The sequence below is a fragment of the Hippoglossus stenolepis genome, chromosome 7 (genome assembly GCF_022539355.2).
Source record: "Hippoglossus stenolepis isolate QCI-W04-F060 chromosome 7, HSTE1.2, whole genome shotgun sequence".
NCBI lineage: Eukaryota > Metazoa > Chordata > Actinopteri > Pleuronectiformes > Pleuronectidae > Hippoglossus > Hippoglossus stenolepis.
The window spans coordinates 21,422,794-21,434,928 of record NC_061489.1 but is presented as its reverse complement, the minus strand read 5'-3'; the positions used below and the strand labels follow the sequence as shown (position 1 = coordinate 21,434,928).

General features: G+C 42.0%; 1 protein-coding gene across 3 annotated transcripts in view; it reads left to right on the top strand.

Moving 5' to 3' along the window:
• Nucleotides 1–12,135, top strand: part of slit3 (slit homolog 3 (Drosophila)) — a 229,262-nt gene that overhangs the window by 197,635 nt on the left and 19,492 nt on the right. For all 3 annotated transcript variants that reach the window (XM_035161697.2, XM_035161698.2, XM_035161699.2), the window contains 6 exons: nt 1,286–1,357; nt 1,446–1,528; nt 1,638–1,718; nt 2,037–2,161; nt 5,197–5,294; nt 10,443–10,582. In XM_035161697.2, the coding sequence (XP_035017588.2) occupies nt 1,286–1,357; nt 1,446–1,528; nt 1,638–1,718; nt 2,037–2,161; nt 5,197–5,294; nt 10,443–10,582 (599 nt within the window). The remainder of the gene's footprint in view (nt 1–1,285; nt 1,358–1,445; nt 1,529–1,637; nt 1,719–2,036; nt 2,162–5,196; nt 5,295–10,442; nt 10,583–12,135) is intronic.

Below are 12,135 nucleotides of genomic sequence, written 5' to 3'. Positions count from 1 at the left end.
ACCATCGTACATAGATGCAGGAACACACACAAAGATGCACACAAACATGTTAAGACATAAAGCACACATACGAGCACAAAGTTGTACAAAAGAGAGCAGACACATACAAATATTTGCACATTACACACTTACACGAACATGAACACACTGATTTACACGTGCGCACACACACACACACACACACACACACACACACACACACACACACACACACACACACACACACACACACGCACATACACTTTTCCAATAGTGGTGGTTTGATAGCTGAGCTGTCCCCTGCCACAGCCCTGTGCTCTAATGGAATGTGAACTTATATCCAGCAGGCAACACACTTAAATTGTGAGACTCAAAGGACACACACACACACACACACACACACACACACACACACACACACACACACACACACACACACAGTCTGCAGTCCATGAGCCCTTGGAGACAAAAGTTTTGAACACACGAACACACACATCTAAGCATACAAACATGTACATGAAAACCCAAAGGTACAAAACAAAAATTCACATCCTCACACTGATACACATCACAGCCTGCAGTTTGTCCCTGTGTTTTTTTCTATACACACACACACACACCACTGTCTGCTACAGGACCATATGAGGCAGCTAATATTCCATTCAGAGACCAGGACAAGCTTTATTGCCCAACAATGAAAATAAGCTTTCTGTTTATTTTGTGTTATTCTTTCATAAATAATGTATTTTTTTCCATTATAAAAGGGGATGATGGTGTGTCTGCAGCTGAGGAACCACAAATAATCTAAATAATTTAGCAGGCGGCAAGTCAGAGTCGGACCAGTTGTATTATTTAGCTGGAAGTTGGGTATTAGGCCGCGGGGCCGTCAGTTTCATTTAACTCTAATATGATGGATGCGATGCTGAAAATATTCATTGTTTGATTTGTAAACTGTGAATTGTTATCTGTGGAAATGATGTTAACACAGCTTCAAGCTTTTGATCTAAATATAAAACAGTCAGTTAATATCAGCAGCAGTGTCACAATAAGTAGAGTAGCAGTAAAAAAGCATTATCCAGAAGTGAAGACGATGAGGAAGGTGGAAGAACCATTCTGGGATGAATTCAAAAGTCAGATGTGCAGTTTCACATTATTTTCCTGGTTGCAACAAAGTAAATGCTTGACCAAATTAATTAATTACACAATAGAATAAGTCACACAATAAAACGAGTCAAAAGCGAGCTCTTGAATATTGAACAAGGTAAAAATTGAGTTTAATATCCATGTTAACTCTCCTCTCCTCCAGGACTCTCCATGGCAACGACCTCTCAACTATCCCAGAAGGAGCTTTCAACCACCTCACCGCTCTGTCCCACCTGTAAGTACGACCCCATATGTCCGCTTTTCTGTTTGTATGCAAGTGTTGTGTGAATTGTCCAGTAAATTGTGTGTTTGTGTTTGTTCAGGGCTCTCGGTGCCAACCCCTTGTACTGTAACTGTGACCTGCGCTGGCTCTCCCAGTGGGTCAAGGCTGGTTTTAAAGAGCCTGGTAAGGAGACGTCATCGAAATACCTCCAAACAACATTTCATATAATGAAGAATAAGACAAATTGTCATGTATGTTTTGCACTTTCTCAATAAATTGTGCTTTTGAACAGGAATCGCTCGTTGTACCGGACCTCCTGACATGGCTGACAGGCTCCTGCTCACCACACCGCTCAACAGATTTCAGTGTAAAGGTAAATACGAATAAATAAGATCAAATCAGAAGAACCTCACATCATCGCTTCTTCCTCTTTCTTATACAGGCCTGTGAAAGAAAATCTAATTTCTTGTTCTCCTGAGCTCTCACTTTCCTTCCCCTGTGAGGCCTTCTCTCAGCACACACTCCATTAACTGAAGTCTGCAGCAGTGTGTTTAGTGCAGCATGAGTAAATATGTATGTCTTCTCCGCTGACACTCCTTCGCTCCCTTTCTGCTGTTCTTATCTTTTTCCCTCCATTTCCCCACAGTGTCGTCCTGCTCTCATCTGCCTCTGTTTGTGTTATCTCTCTCAGGTCCAGTAGACATCAGCCTGATGTCGAAATGCGCCCCCTGCCTGGGGGCGCCGTGCCAAAACAACGGTACCTGTGTCTCTGAGTCGACTGGAACCTACCACTGCACCTGTCCATATGGATTCAAGGTGAGAGCAGAGGGAGATACTTTTAAATTTAAGGGGGAAACCTAAGATCTAATACTAGGTGTAGTGGAATTGTTCTTTGTATAAAGTAAATCTCAAAAGCACTCAATTCACTAAATATTAAAGATATCGGAATGAAACTGCACATTTGGCGATCAATATTTCCTTAAAATTTGCAATCTTGGAGCCAATTTGCAAACGCCTGACAATGAATTAGCCTCTAGGGGCAACAGTCAATATTTTGGGGCTTCTGTTGTAGGCAGCAGATAAATCCAGGCCAAGACTCTGTCTTCTGTTACAGTCATACCAGTTTCTTTTATCACACAAGTTGAACATTTCTCCACACGAGACACAAACAGTGGTACTTCTTGGAGGTGTTTTACATCCAGACGACATTTTGGCTAACAGCTACCTTCATATACATACAGATAAATTAAAAAGTCAATAGCTGATGCATTTCAGTCGATGCCTCGTTTGCACTACATTGCCGTGGTCCATCTTGGTTATGTGGATCAGCTCTACTGTCCTCTTTGCTGTCACACACATTTTAATGAAGAGTGAAAATATATTGGAGCAGATGTAAACGCAGGAGAAATCAGTGCTTTAACCTGACGATGTTGCCGTCTTGTTCCCTTTTGGCTTTCACCTACACTGTCAGCTCGCCAGCCATTATCCAGCGGTTCATCAGTATTTTAAAGCTTCTGAATTATGGAATCGAACAGCCAAGGCAGAAGGGGAAAAAATGTAACTTATGCTAGAATTGGCTGCGTGTGTGAAAAGTATCCTTGATGGATAGCCACGCTGCATAAGCCTGTGGCATTAGCAGTATTATCAGGCTTAGCTTTGGCCTCACATGCATAATGTACCTGTCTGTTCATCGATAGAGAAATGATGACTCCAGCTGGCTGCACTGGAGCTATCGACTGATCAAAAGACAAAGGGTGTGATAATTGTCCAGACTCCTCAGGGCTCCAGAGGGCCACCAATTTGGTCGCATGTGTGAATAATGCAACTAAAATTGATATTGTACAATGAAATATCCCTAAATAAATTGATATTTAATTGAATCTGAAATTGAATCGAAACCTTGTGAATTGGAAACGAATTGATTTTGGAAATCAGTGGCGATATCCAGTCCTAGTTAGGAAATTACCAATATATATGGCAACTGTCAAGAAAAGGTATAATTGGTGTATTATTGCGGTGCCAAAAGGCGAAGTGAAAGACTTTGGGTGCACCTAGATTATGTTCTGGTGGTGCAACGGTGCAAACATGCAAACCTACTACTGAGAGGGTGATTTGCACTGAAAGCGTGTGTGTGTGTGTGTGTGTGTGTGTGTGTGTGTGTTATGTGTGCGTGTATCATCTATACACCCACCCGTTTGCTGTGGGTTCATGCCTCTGTGTGTGTGTGTGTTTGTCTGTGTACAAGCACTTTAAAGATACACTTGTGATCTCATGTGCACAGACACCTCACAACCTTTTACAGGAGGACAAAGCCTTCGTCTCGCTTTTAATTAAAACATCACTTGCCAAGGTCACAGACTAGGAAACAGGCTGTGTGTGTGTGTGTGTGTGTGTGCGTGTGCGTGTATATATATTTATGTATGTTTGTCTTTCTTTGACGGTGTCCACTGAGAAAACATTAATTAAAATGTGTTAGAGAAATCAAAGAAGGAGCAGCAGAGGACAAAAGATGGAGGGGGAGAAGGGGAAGGAGAAAAAGAGAGGGAAGACATGAGGGGTTCGTGGAAAGAGGTGGATACATAAGGAAAAAGAAAGCAATGCAGCAGGAAAGGCTGATTGAGAGAAATACGGAGAAAACTAATAGTGAGAAAGAAGAAGGTGGAATGAAAAAATACGTTAACGGAACAAAAGAGCCACGCAGTAAAAAAGAGAAAAGAGAGGAGTAAGTAATGAAGATGGATGGAGAGAGAAAACAAGAGTAAACATCTGAGGCTCAGCCTTGATCAGAGGAAGTGTGTGTGTTGGTGGCCAAAGGTTTGGTGGTTGGAAATTAAAACAACAGCCTCAGGGTTCGATGTGGAGCGAATGTGCTTGTGTGTGTGTGTGTGTGTGTGTGTGTGTGTGTGTGTGGGTGTGTGGGTGTAGGTGTGTGTGTGGGAGCATCCATCCAAACTCCAGCCGCCCTGTGTGTGTATGTGTCTCAGATTCCAAGTGAAAGCTGTTTATTCAGAAAACAGGTGTGTGTGGTTAGAACAGTGATGAATCAAAGAAGTGGGCTGTGGCACACGTTCATGTGTGCCTGTAGAGTGTGTGTGTACATAATGTACATTTGTGATTGTTCGTAAAGGTCATTGTGTGTATTTGTGAAAGAGAGACAGAAACAAAAACAATACTGTGAATTGAATTGATTGGTAAATTGTTGCTTTTTTTTTTAGATTAATCAACCAGAATAGATGTATTCAACCCTCGATCTCTCTTCAGGCTATTTTCTTTCACCACAGCTAACATATTCAAAGATCTGTGACCCTAAAGCTGAAAGATTTTACTTTTAATTGCAATGGAAAAATAACAACTTCAGCTTCTCAACTTGTAAAACAATAATACACAATATTTGTTATATCATATTTACAGTATATTTGAATATAATTTAACAGAAGGGAGCTCTTTCTTGGTTGAAAATATAAACTAGTATACATAATTGTTGATAAGATTCCTCATCAGCTTCTGACCCCAGAAGAAATGCTAACTGTATTCAGTGCCTGTGGTAGTGGGCGAGTACTTTTACTCCTGCACCACCTGGTAAGACTTCTTTTCCATCATTAGCAAGTGGCTTATTACTGCTCCTGCTTGTTGCACGTCCGTGTAAAGGGTGATGAACACCATTAAGGGAGAGGAGAGTGTAATAGTGAGCCAGAGGGAGGAATCATCTCCCTCATCCATAACCACTGCGTCAGCGAGACTCCGTAAAAGACTGGGGTTTTTTTTTAGCCGTGATGGAGCAGAATAAAAAGAAAATCCCTGCATTCACTCATTAACGTCTTTCCATTGCCTTGTCTTCTCTTCTTCTCCAGGGTCAAAACTGTGAAATACCCATCAACGCCTGCATTAGTTTCCCCTGCTCGAACGGAGGAACCTGCCACATTCAGCCTGGCCAGGAAGACTTCTTCAGGTACAACAATATATCTGTTGATAACTAGTGGGCGGCTGCAGCTCCGGAGGTAGAGCGGGTCATCCACTAAACAGAGGTGCATGGGTTCAATCCCTGGCTCCTCCAGTCTGCATGTCAAAGGATAGGAAAAGCGCTGTGTGTGTGAATGAGTTAATGTGGCTTGTTATGATCAGTGTTTGAGTGGTAGCTAAGACTTTAAAAGTGCTGTTACTAATACATCATACAAAATAGTACATTTCCAACTTGTTCTGTCGTGTATTTTAGTTTCAAACACAGCAACAATTTGCCGTTTTCCCACAGACTAACTTTTCTATTTGAAACCAGCAGTACAACCATTATTCAGTCTACATATTGCGTGTAGCTGACTGAGAAGAATAGATCAAAAATAGGAGTCATTTCAAAGAGGTCCTTTGGGAATCCATCGAGGCTGTGGGTCAAATCTCATTGCCCTTTCTACCCTGTCGCCCCTGTCTCTATTAGTGGCTGCGTTTTAAACAGCTTACCATGTATTCTCATCTGAAAGGTAAATTAACCTCACTCGGCCCCCAGAAATGTAGACGCCGTGATTAGAGTGGACAGTCTTGCTCCGCTGGACAATGCATTACCCGCGATAAGAACTCGCTGTGACCTTATGATGTGTTTTCCTTCTTATGTGTGTTGCGGGGGGTTGGAGCTGAGGGGTTAGACAGGAAAAGAGGGGACATTTCAAAGGAGGAAACCCCCATCCGGGTTGCTCATTAAATCCCCGTGCCCTCTCTGACCCCCTCAACAGTTTAAAGAGGAAACTTTGAACTTCTGTCATTATTCACATCGGTGTTTCTGCACACACTGTTTTCGTAAGCTACATGTGTTTTAATGTGTCATGTAAAGGTGATTCTGAGCTGTACCTGCATTATGTTGTTTGAGGGGTATTTGAATTATTAGCCACAGAAAAATTGGATGTATGAACAAAAGGCTGTGTGTGCATTGGGCTCAGCTACTGTGGCTTTCCTTCATTGAACCTTCTGTTACAAGAAGTGTAACTGTAAAGAAGAAATGCTAACATGAACGTTAAATATATACTGTATATATTCTTATTAGTATTATAAGAATGAGTAAAAGTACTTATACTGAATCTCTCACTGTTTTGAGTCAATGAAAAACTCTCAAAAGGGTTTAAAACAGAATCGCACATTAAAACTTCATTAGGTTGGGGTTGTAAAATTCAGACGTAGTGGATGTAATGTTGACATGAGTCATAATCAGACTATGTTCTTTAACTTCTAAACAGGAATATGAATATTCTATTTGCAACTCATGTAAACTTCTTATTCAGAATAAGGTCAAATGTCAGGTAATTAGTGTCCATGCAAACTAAAGCCTTCACATGAGTTCAGAGGAGATCAACAGATTCCGTGTACTCAAAGTCAGAGGTTACTTTAAAAATACTGTTCCCTGCATTGGTATATTCATCCAGTGAAAGTTTGCAGAACACACTCGTTCCGTTGCAGGAAGTAGCTGCTTCACATTCATACGGTTTCACACATTCACACCTGGGAGCTGCCCAACACAATCGCAGTGTTTGACTCCTGGCTTCGGAGCGTCTCAGTGGCAGTTGTTGAGTGAGTGGAGAGCAGAGCTTCTCTCATTTGCTTTCCTGCACTTTCCATCTATTCCCAGCTGATCCAGGATCTCAAACTTGTTTTTCACACCTCTAGGCTACTGTTGCATTTTGTGCAGAGTCTGACAGCTTGAAAACACAGTGAATGCTTCATAGATTTGTGAAAGAAGCCTTGGCCTGAAATATTTAAACAGTTAATTCCCCCGCTCTGTCATCTGATGACTAATCCCTTTTGAACCGAGAAACTAAAACAAGAGCGTCAAAATTAATTTGGAAACCAATGCCAAAAGACAAAATGTAACTGGTGGAAGGCCACAGACCAAAGTAGTAAAAACCAGTTGTTTAGAAGTGCGATAAATTAAAAACAGATTGTATGTAGCCAAGTATGACATTTTAATTTAATACACAAAGACATTTGATCTATTAAATTAAACCCAACCACATTTAACACGCTATTTTACACCCATTAAAAAACTCTTTGAAAGGCCAAGGAGGCAGCCTTGGTGGTGTTATTGCAAGATTATATTAAAATTCAGTCTGCACTTGTAATAACTGCTCATACTAGTACATGTATTCGTCTGTGCCTCGTTTGATTGTGTCTGCCAGTGTCGTCAGCATCTCGTCAAAAAGTCCCTCTTCGTCTCAGCCTCGTGAAGAACAGACACTTTGAATGAAATGAAACTGGCATTAACAATATTGCAAGCAGCTTTGTCTCTTGCTGCAGCCTTTGCCATTTGAACGGCTTTCATATGCGTCTGGCCTTTACCGTCCTACATGGAAATGCAATTACGAGTCTCTTTACCCTTTGCAGGTCTTCTCTTAATGTTAATAGTAACACAGGTAGATATTTGTGCCCTCTGAGAGACACGCAGGAAGCGAGGGACACCTGTGCCCTTTGACATTTTACATGTTATATAATCAGTAGGAGATATTCAATAAGTCCAATTAGCCCCAGTTCTTAGCAGAGACCCATTTGTCAAACTCTACTTTAAATGTCAAAACTGGGATGTGATTGGTGGAGCAGAGCTTTCTGACCCCAGCAGTGCTGCCAGGGCTCTTCTCATTTAGTTTGTCCCTCATGAGAACACTTTCCATCTTTGTCCCTCCTGTGCATTTCATTTTCCTCCTTTTCTCTCTTTTCTTTCTTCACTTTTTTCCAGTAGCAGCCACAACTGTAGAAGAGATAATATTTATAACCTCTAAATTCAATGAAATGGTGATTCTGTGAAAAGTCCAGACAGACGCAAAGTGCATCATAATTTCATTTCATTTGGGCAGAAAAGGGTAAATATATGTTTCCTCAGCTATTTGAGGATTGGAACACACTGAGACACAAAGATGAAACAGGCTTAACTTCTGTATCTGTCAGTAAAGATGGAAATCTCATTGTGATGCATTTTTAATCTGATATTATATTATTTACCCTCCAGCTCTAAACTGTGTGAAACCATTTACTCGAATTTGTAAGAAAAAAGCTCAAATGTAAAAGTCAAAACTAAAATGTAAAAAACACATCCTTCCACTAAGTTTCATGGAAATGTATTGGGAAGTCTTTTTGTAATCCTGCTCACAAATAAATCAACCAACCAACAATCAAATGGCCCCATAACCTCCTTGCTGGATGTAAAAAAGAGAGACTGGATATGGGACTCAGACTCCAAAGGGATGCTCATGTTGATTTGTGTCTGTTAGATGACTATGAATCCCACATGTTTGCTCATATCTTACCCACAACGACGTCACTGACTCACTGTATCTCTGGAGCTTGGTTTGTTTTTGCCCCCTTGAGGTCAACATTTTATTTCATGCAGCCTTTAGATTTAGCCTCTGCAAACCAGCAGACAGATGGGGTGGGGGTAACCAATGACTATCATATACGGTGTGGGAGGAGGGAGCGAGGGAGTGAGGTAAGTGTTTGTGTGAGAAAATGTCTGCGTGGCACCAAAGTTAGATTAGAAAAGACAGAGTGAAACAAAAGACAGGAAGAAGGAGCAGAGGGGTGGAATGGGTTTAACAGGTGTGAGGGAAGTGGGAAGAACAGAGTGTTTTACAAATAAGTGTTGGTGTGTCTGTGTGGGTTGATAACTGTCACTCACTTGTGCTAAAATGACTTTTCCCTTGTTTATCGTATTAAGCTGACGTTGCTGTAAAATTCTATTCATCAGCTTAGAGAGAGACCAAGGCTACATCCACACTACTACATGCACATTAAAAAAATGAATCCACTCTGGAGTTTTAGAGCCACTAAAGCAGAGAAGTTAGGTTACGCTGCTGGAGCTATTTTAGTTTGAAAACTCCGGGGCTTCGTTTTAGTTTGGACGAGCTGGAACGGAGATGTTTGGAAAAAATGATGTAGACACTCACGACCGCTTGCTGATTAGATGTTTTCGGTCACAACATAGCCTTTCGCTGATTCGTCAGGCTCCTATCACATGACACCCGCCTGGAAGAAAACATCCGGCATTAGCCTTGGCTCCCAGTGTACAACCCAACATGGATAATCACTTACAAGTGTAGCTGACCCTGTTGTTTTTGATAACAGCTAACGTGCAGTTAAATTCTGCATTTTACAACAATACAACTACTACTCACAACCAAATGCTTCCTGTTTGTATGCCCAGTGCACGTGAGTGCTCAGGTGATATGTGGATAGAGTTTGCTTGAGTTTGAAAACACCTAAAGATATCGTAGTATGGATGTAGCCTAACAGACGAGTCCTGAGAGAGAGGAGCAGCTGAATGCAGCTGTGGTCACATTCATCAAACTTTAAGTGTGTGTGTGTGTGTGTGTGTGTGTGTGTGTGTGTGTGTGTGTGTGTGTGTGTGTTATGGGGGGGGGGGTTAGTTGTGCGTGTTTATCACCTATAGCCAAAGAACTGGTGAGAAGCGAGGGGAGAGAATGTGGGGCCAAGAAAAAAAGGGTGATCGGAGGCAGGAAGATGAATCGAGGGGAGGAAAGAGCAGGAGGCTTTGATAATTTCTTCTGAGCGCCCCAGGTGGGCGGTGTCCAACAGCAGCGGCATCAAACTGAGTTAATCTCAGCATTTTTTTTTTTCATTCTTATCTCTGGGTGTGTTGAGTTTGATTTAAAGTTCTTGTTGTTTTGTTGTTTTTGTTCGTTAATGAAAGTTCCCCTGACAGGAAAGACAGAGGACACAAACTGTTTCTCTCACAACATTAGAGATAGTCAGGGAGGGTTAGTGTGTGGCACTGGTAGTTTAAACTTTCAACAGCCATGTTCAAATTGTTTTCTTCTATAAATTGAAGCTTGAAATGGTGTCTCCTGTTGGACCACTAAATATAGATATGATGCAGTGGTGTGTGAGACTCGGCACAGAATGGAGGAAAAACCCGCTGGAATAAAGATGGAACTGTTTTTCTTTTCAGCTCTTACAGCAGAACTTAAGGGGGGGGGAAGCTGAGCAGCTGGATGCTCTGGCTGATGGATTTTATTTATAAGTTGTGCAGCAGGAGTGTGTGTGCGCTGATGTGGCCCATGTCTCCATCTAATAATGCACATTTTCTGTGTGTGTTTGTTTGTGTGTTTAGCTGTGTGTGTCCAGCCGGTTTTGAAGGCCATCGTTGTGAGATGAACCCAGACGACTGTGAAGACAACGACTGTGAGAACAACTCCACCTGCATCGATGGGGTCAACAACTACACCTGCATCTGTCCACCCAACTACACAGGTACACACACGTACACACGCACACGCACACACACACGTACACACACACACACACACACCAGCTATTTCTACGCTGTGATATTTTGAGGCCCTCAGTCTTTGCCCCCTGAGATGCCAAGTCCCTCCACTATACTGCACACACATACACACGTACACAAAATCATATTTTCCACTTTACTGGAGGGTAATTTAGTAATGGACAGCTTCTCCGCAGTGACCTGAAACTGTTCCTACAGGAGGTTGAAATAGCAATCACAAGAGAGAGAGAGAGAGAGAGAGAGAGAGAGAGAGAGAGAGGTGAAAAGAGAGAGGGAGAGCAACAGTAGAATGGCAAAGAGAGGCTATATGTCCTAGAAGGGAGGGGAAGAATAAACAAAGCAATGAGAAGGGTAAAGAAGAGGCCAATAAAGAGCAGAGGCAGAGAGAGAGAGAGAGAGAGAGAGAGAGAGAGAAGGAAAGAGACCTTACTTGGTGAGTCCAGCAAGTTGAAGCAAAAACGCTGACTGGAAAGTTAAGTTTTTCTGTGTGTGACAGTGTCCTCTAAGACACACACACACACACACACACACACTGCTGGTCCCCTTTGACACTGGCTCTTAGTCAATATACACACACACACACACTCACCCGCACACACACCATGTCATTATCGTTGTTGGCGTAAGGAAGTCTCACACACTGCCAGCCACCTTACCGCATACAGCTGTTGCACGCACACACGCACACACACACACACACAGCTGGTTCCTCTGGCTCTGAACCTGCGCTCCGCTCAGTGAACCACGGCGTAATCATCAGGTGTCACATTAAGAGGACAGTCCGCTCTGCTTTCTACAAGCTCAGCAGCCAGGATTGTCACGTCATATTTGCACCACAGGGAATAAATCAAGATTAAAGGTCACAGGACCTTTTAAACAGCTGACATAAGGTTTCTACAACCGGGGAGTTCCGTTCTAAAAGGAGAGTCATATAAAACAAAAAAACGGTCATGTGCATGAATGTGCTCAACAAATTAAATGTCAGTGTGTCTTTTGGATAAAGTAGCTTGGGTGCAATTTCACTATTGCAGCTGATAGGTGGTGAAGGGTCAGGAGTTCACAAGAACATTTGGATTCATTCTCTCGAGACCATATATAAAAAGTGTACAGTACATATCTCTATATGTAGAGCAAAGAGAGACACAAATTAAAACATCTGTCTCTGCCAATGAGGTTGTGTTTTGTTACGCTACAGACTTGATTTCCATGACTTTTTCTATAGGGGGCGGATCCAGGAGTTAGGGCATTAGCCTTGGTAGAGGAATGCTGTCGAGCAAATATTCAAATATAATATGATTCAGATTTCCAGTGTTTGAGGCTCACTGCCAACAACAAGGGAATCGCCCATACCATTTAAATGCCAAGCTGTGAGTGTCTTTATTTTTATGGTAAAATTGACATTTTGAGTGAAACAATTCCCCACTGTGTTGATGGGATCATCAAATTCTAACAAAACCTAAATGTGCACTTGGCTTAACTTTAACATTATTTACTGGTTATTTAATCAAACTGAAAC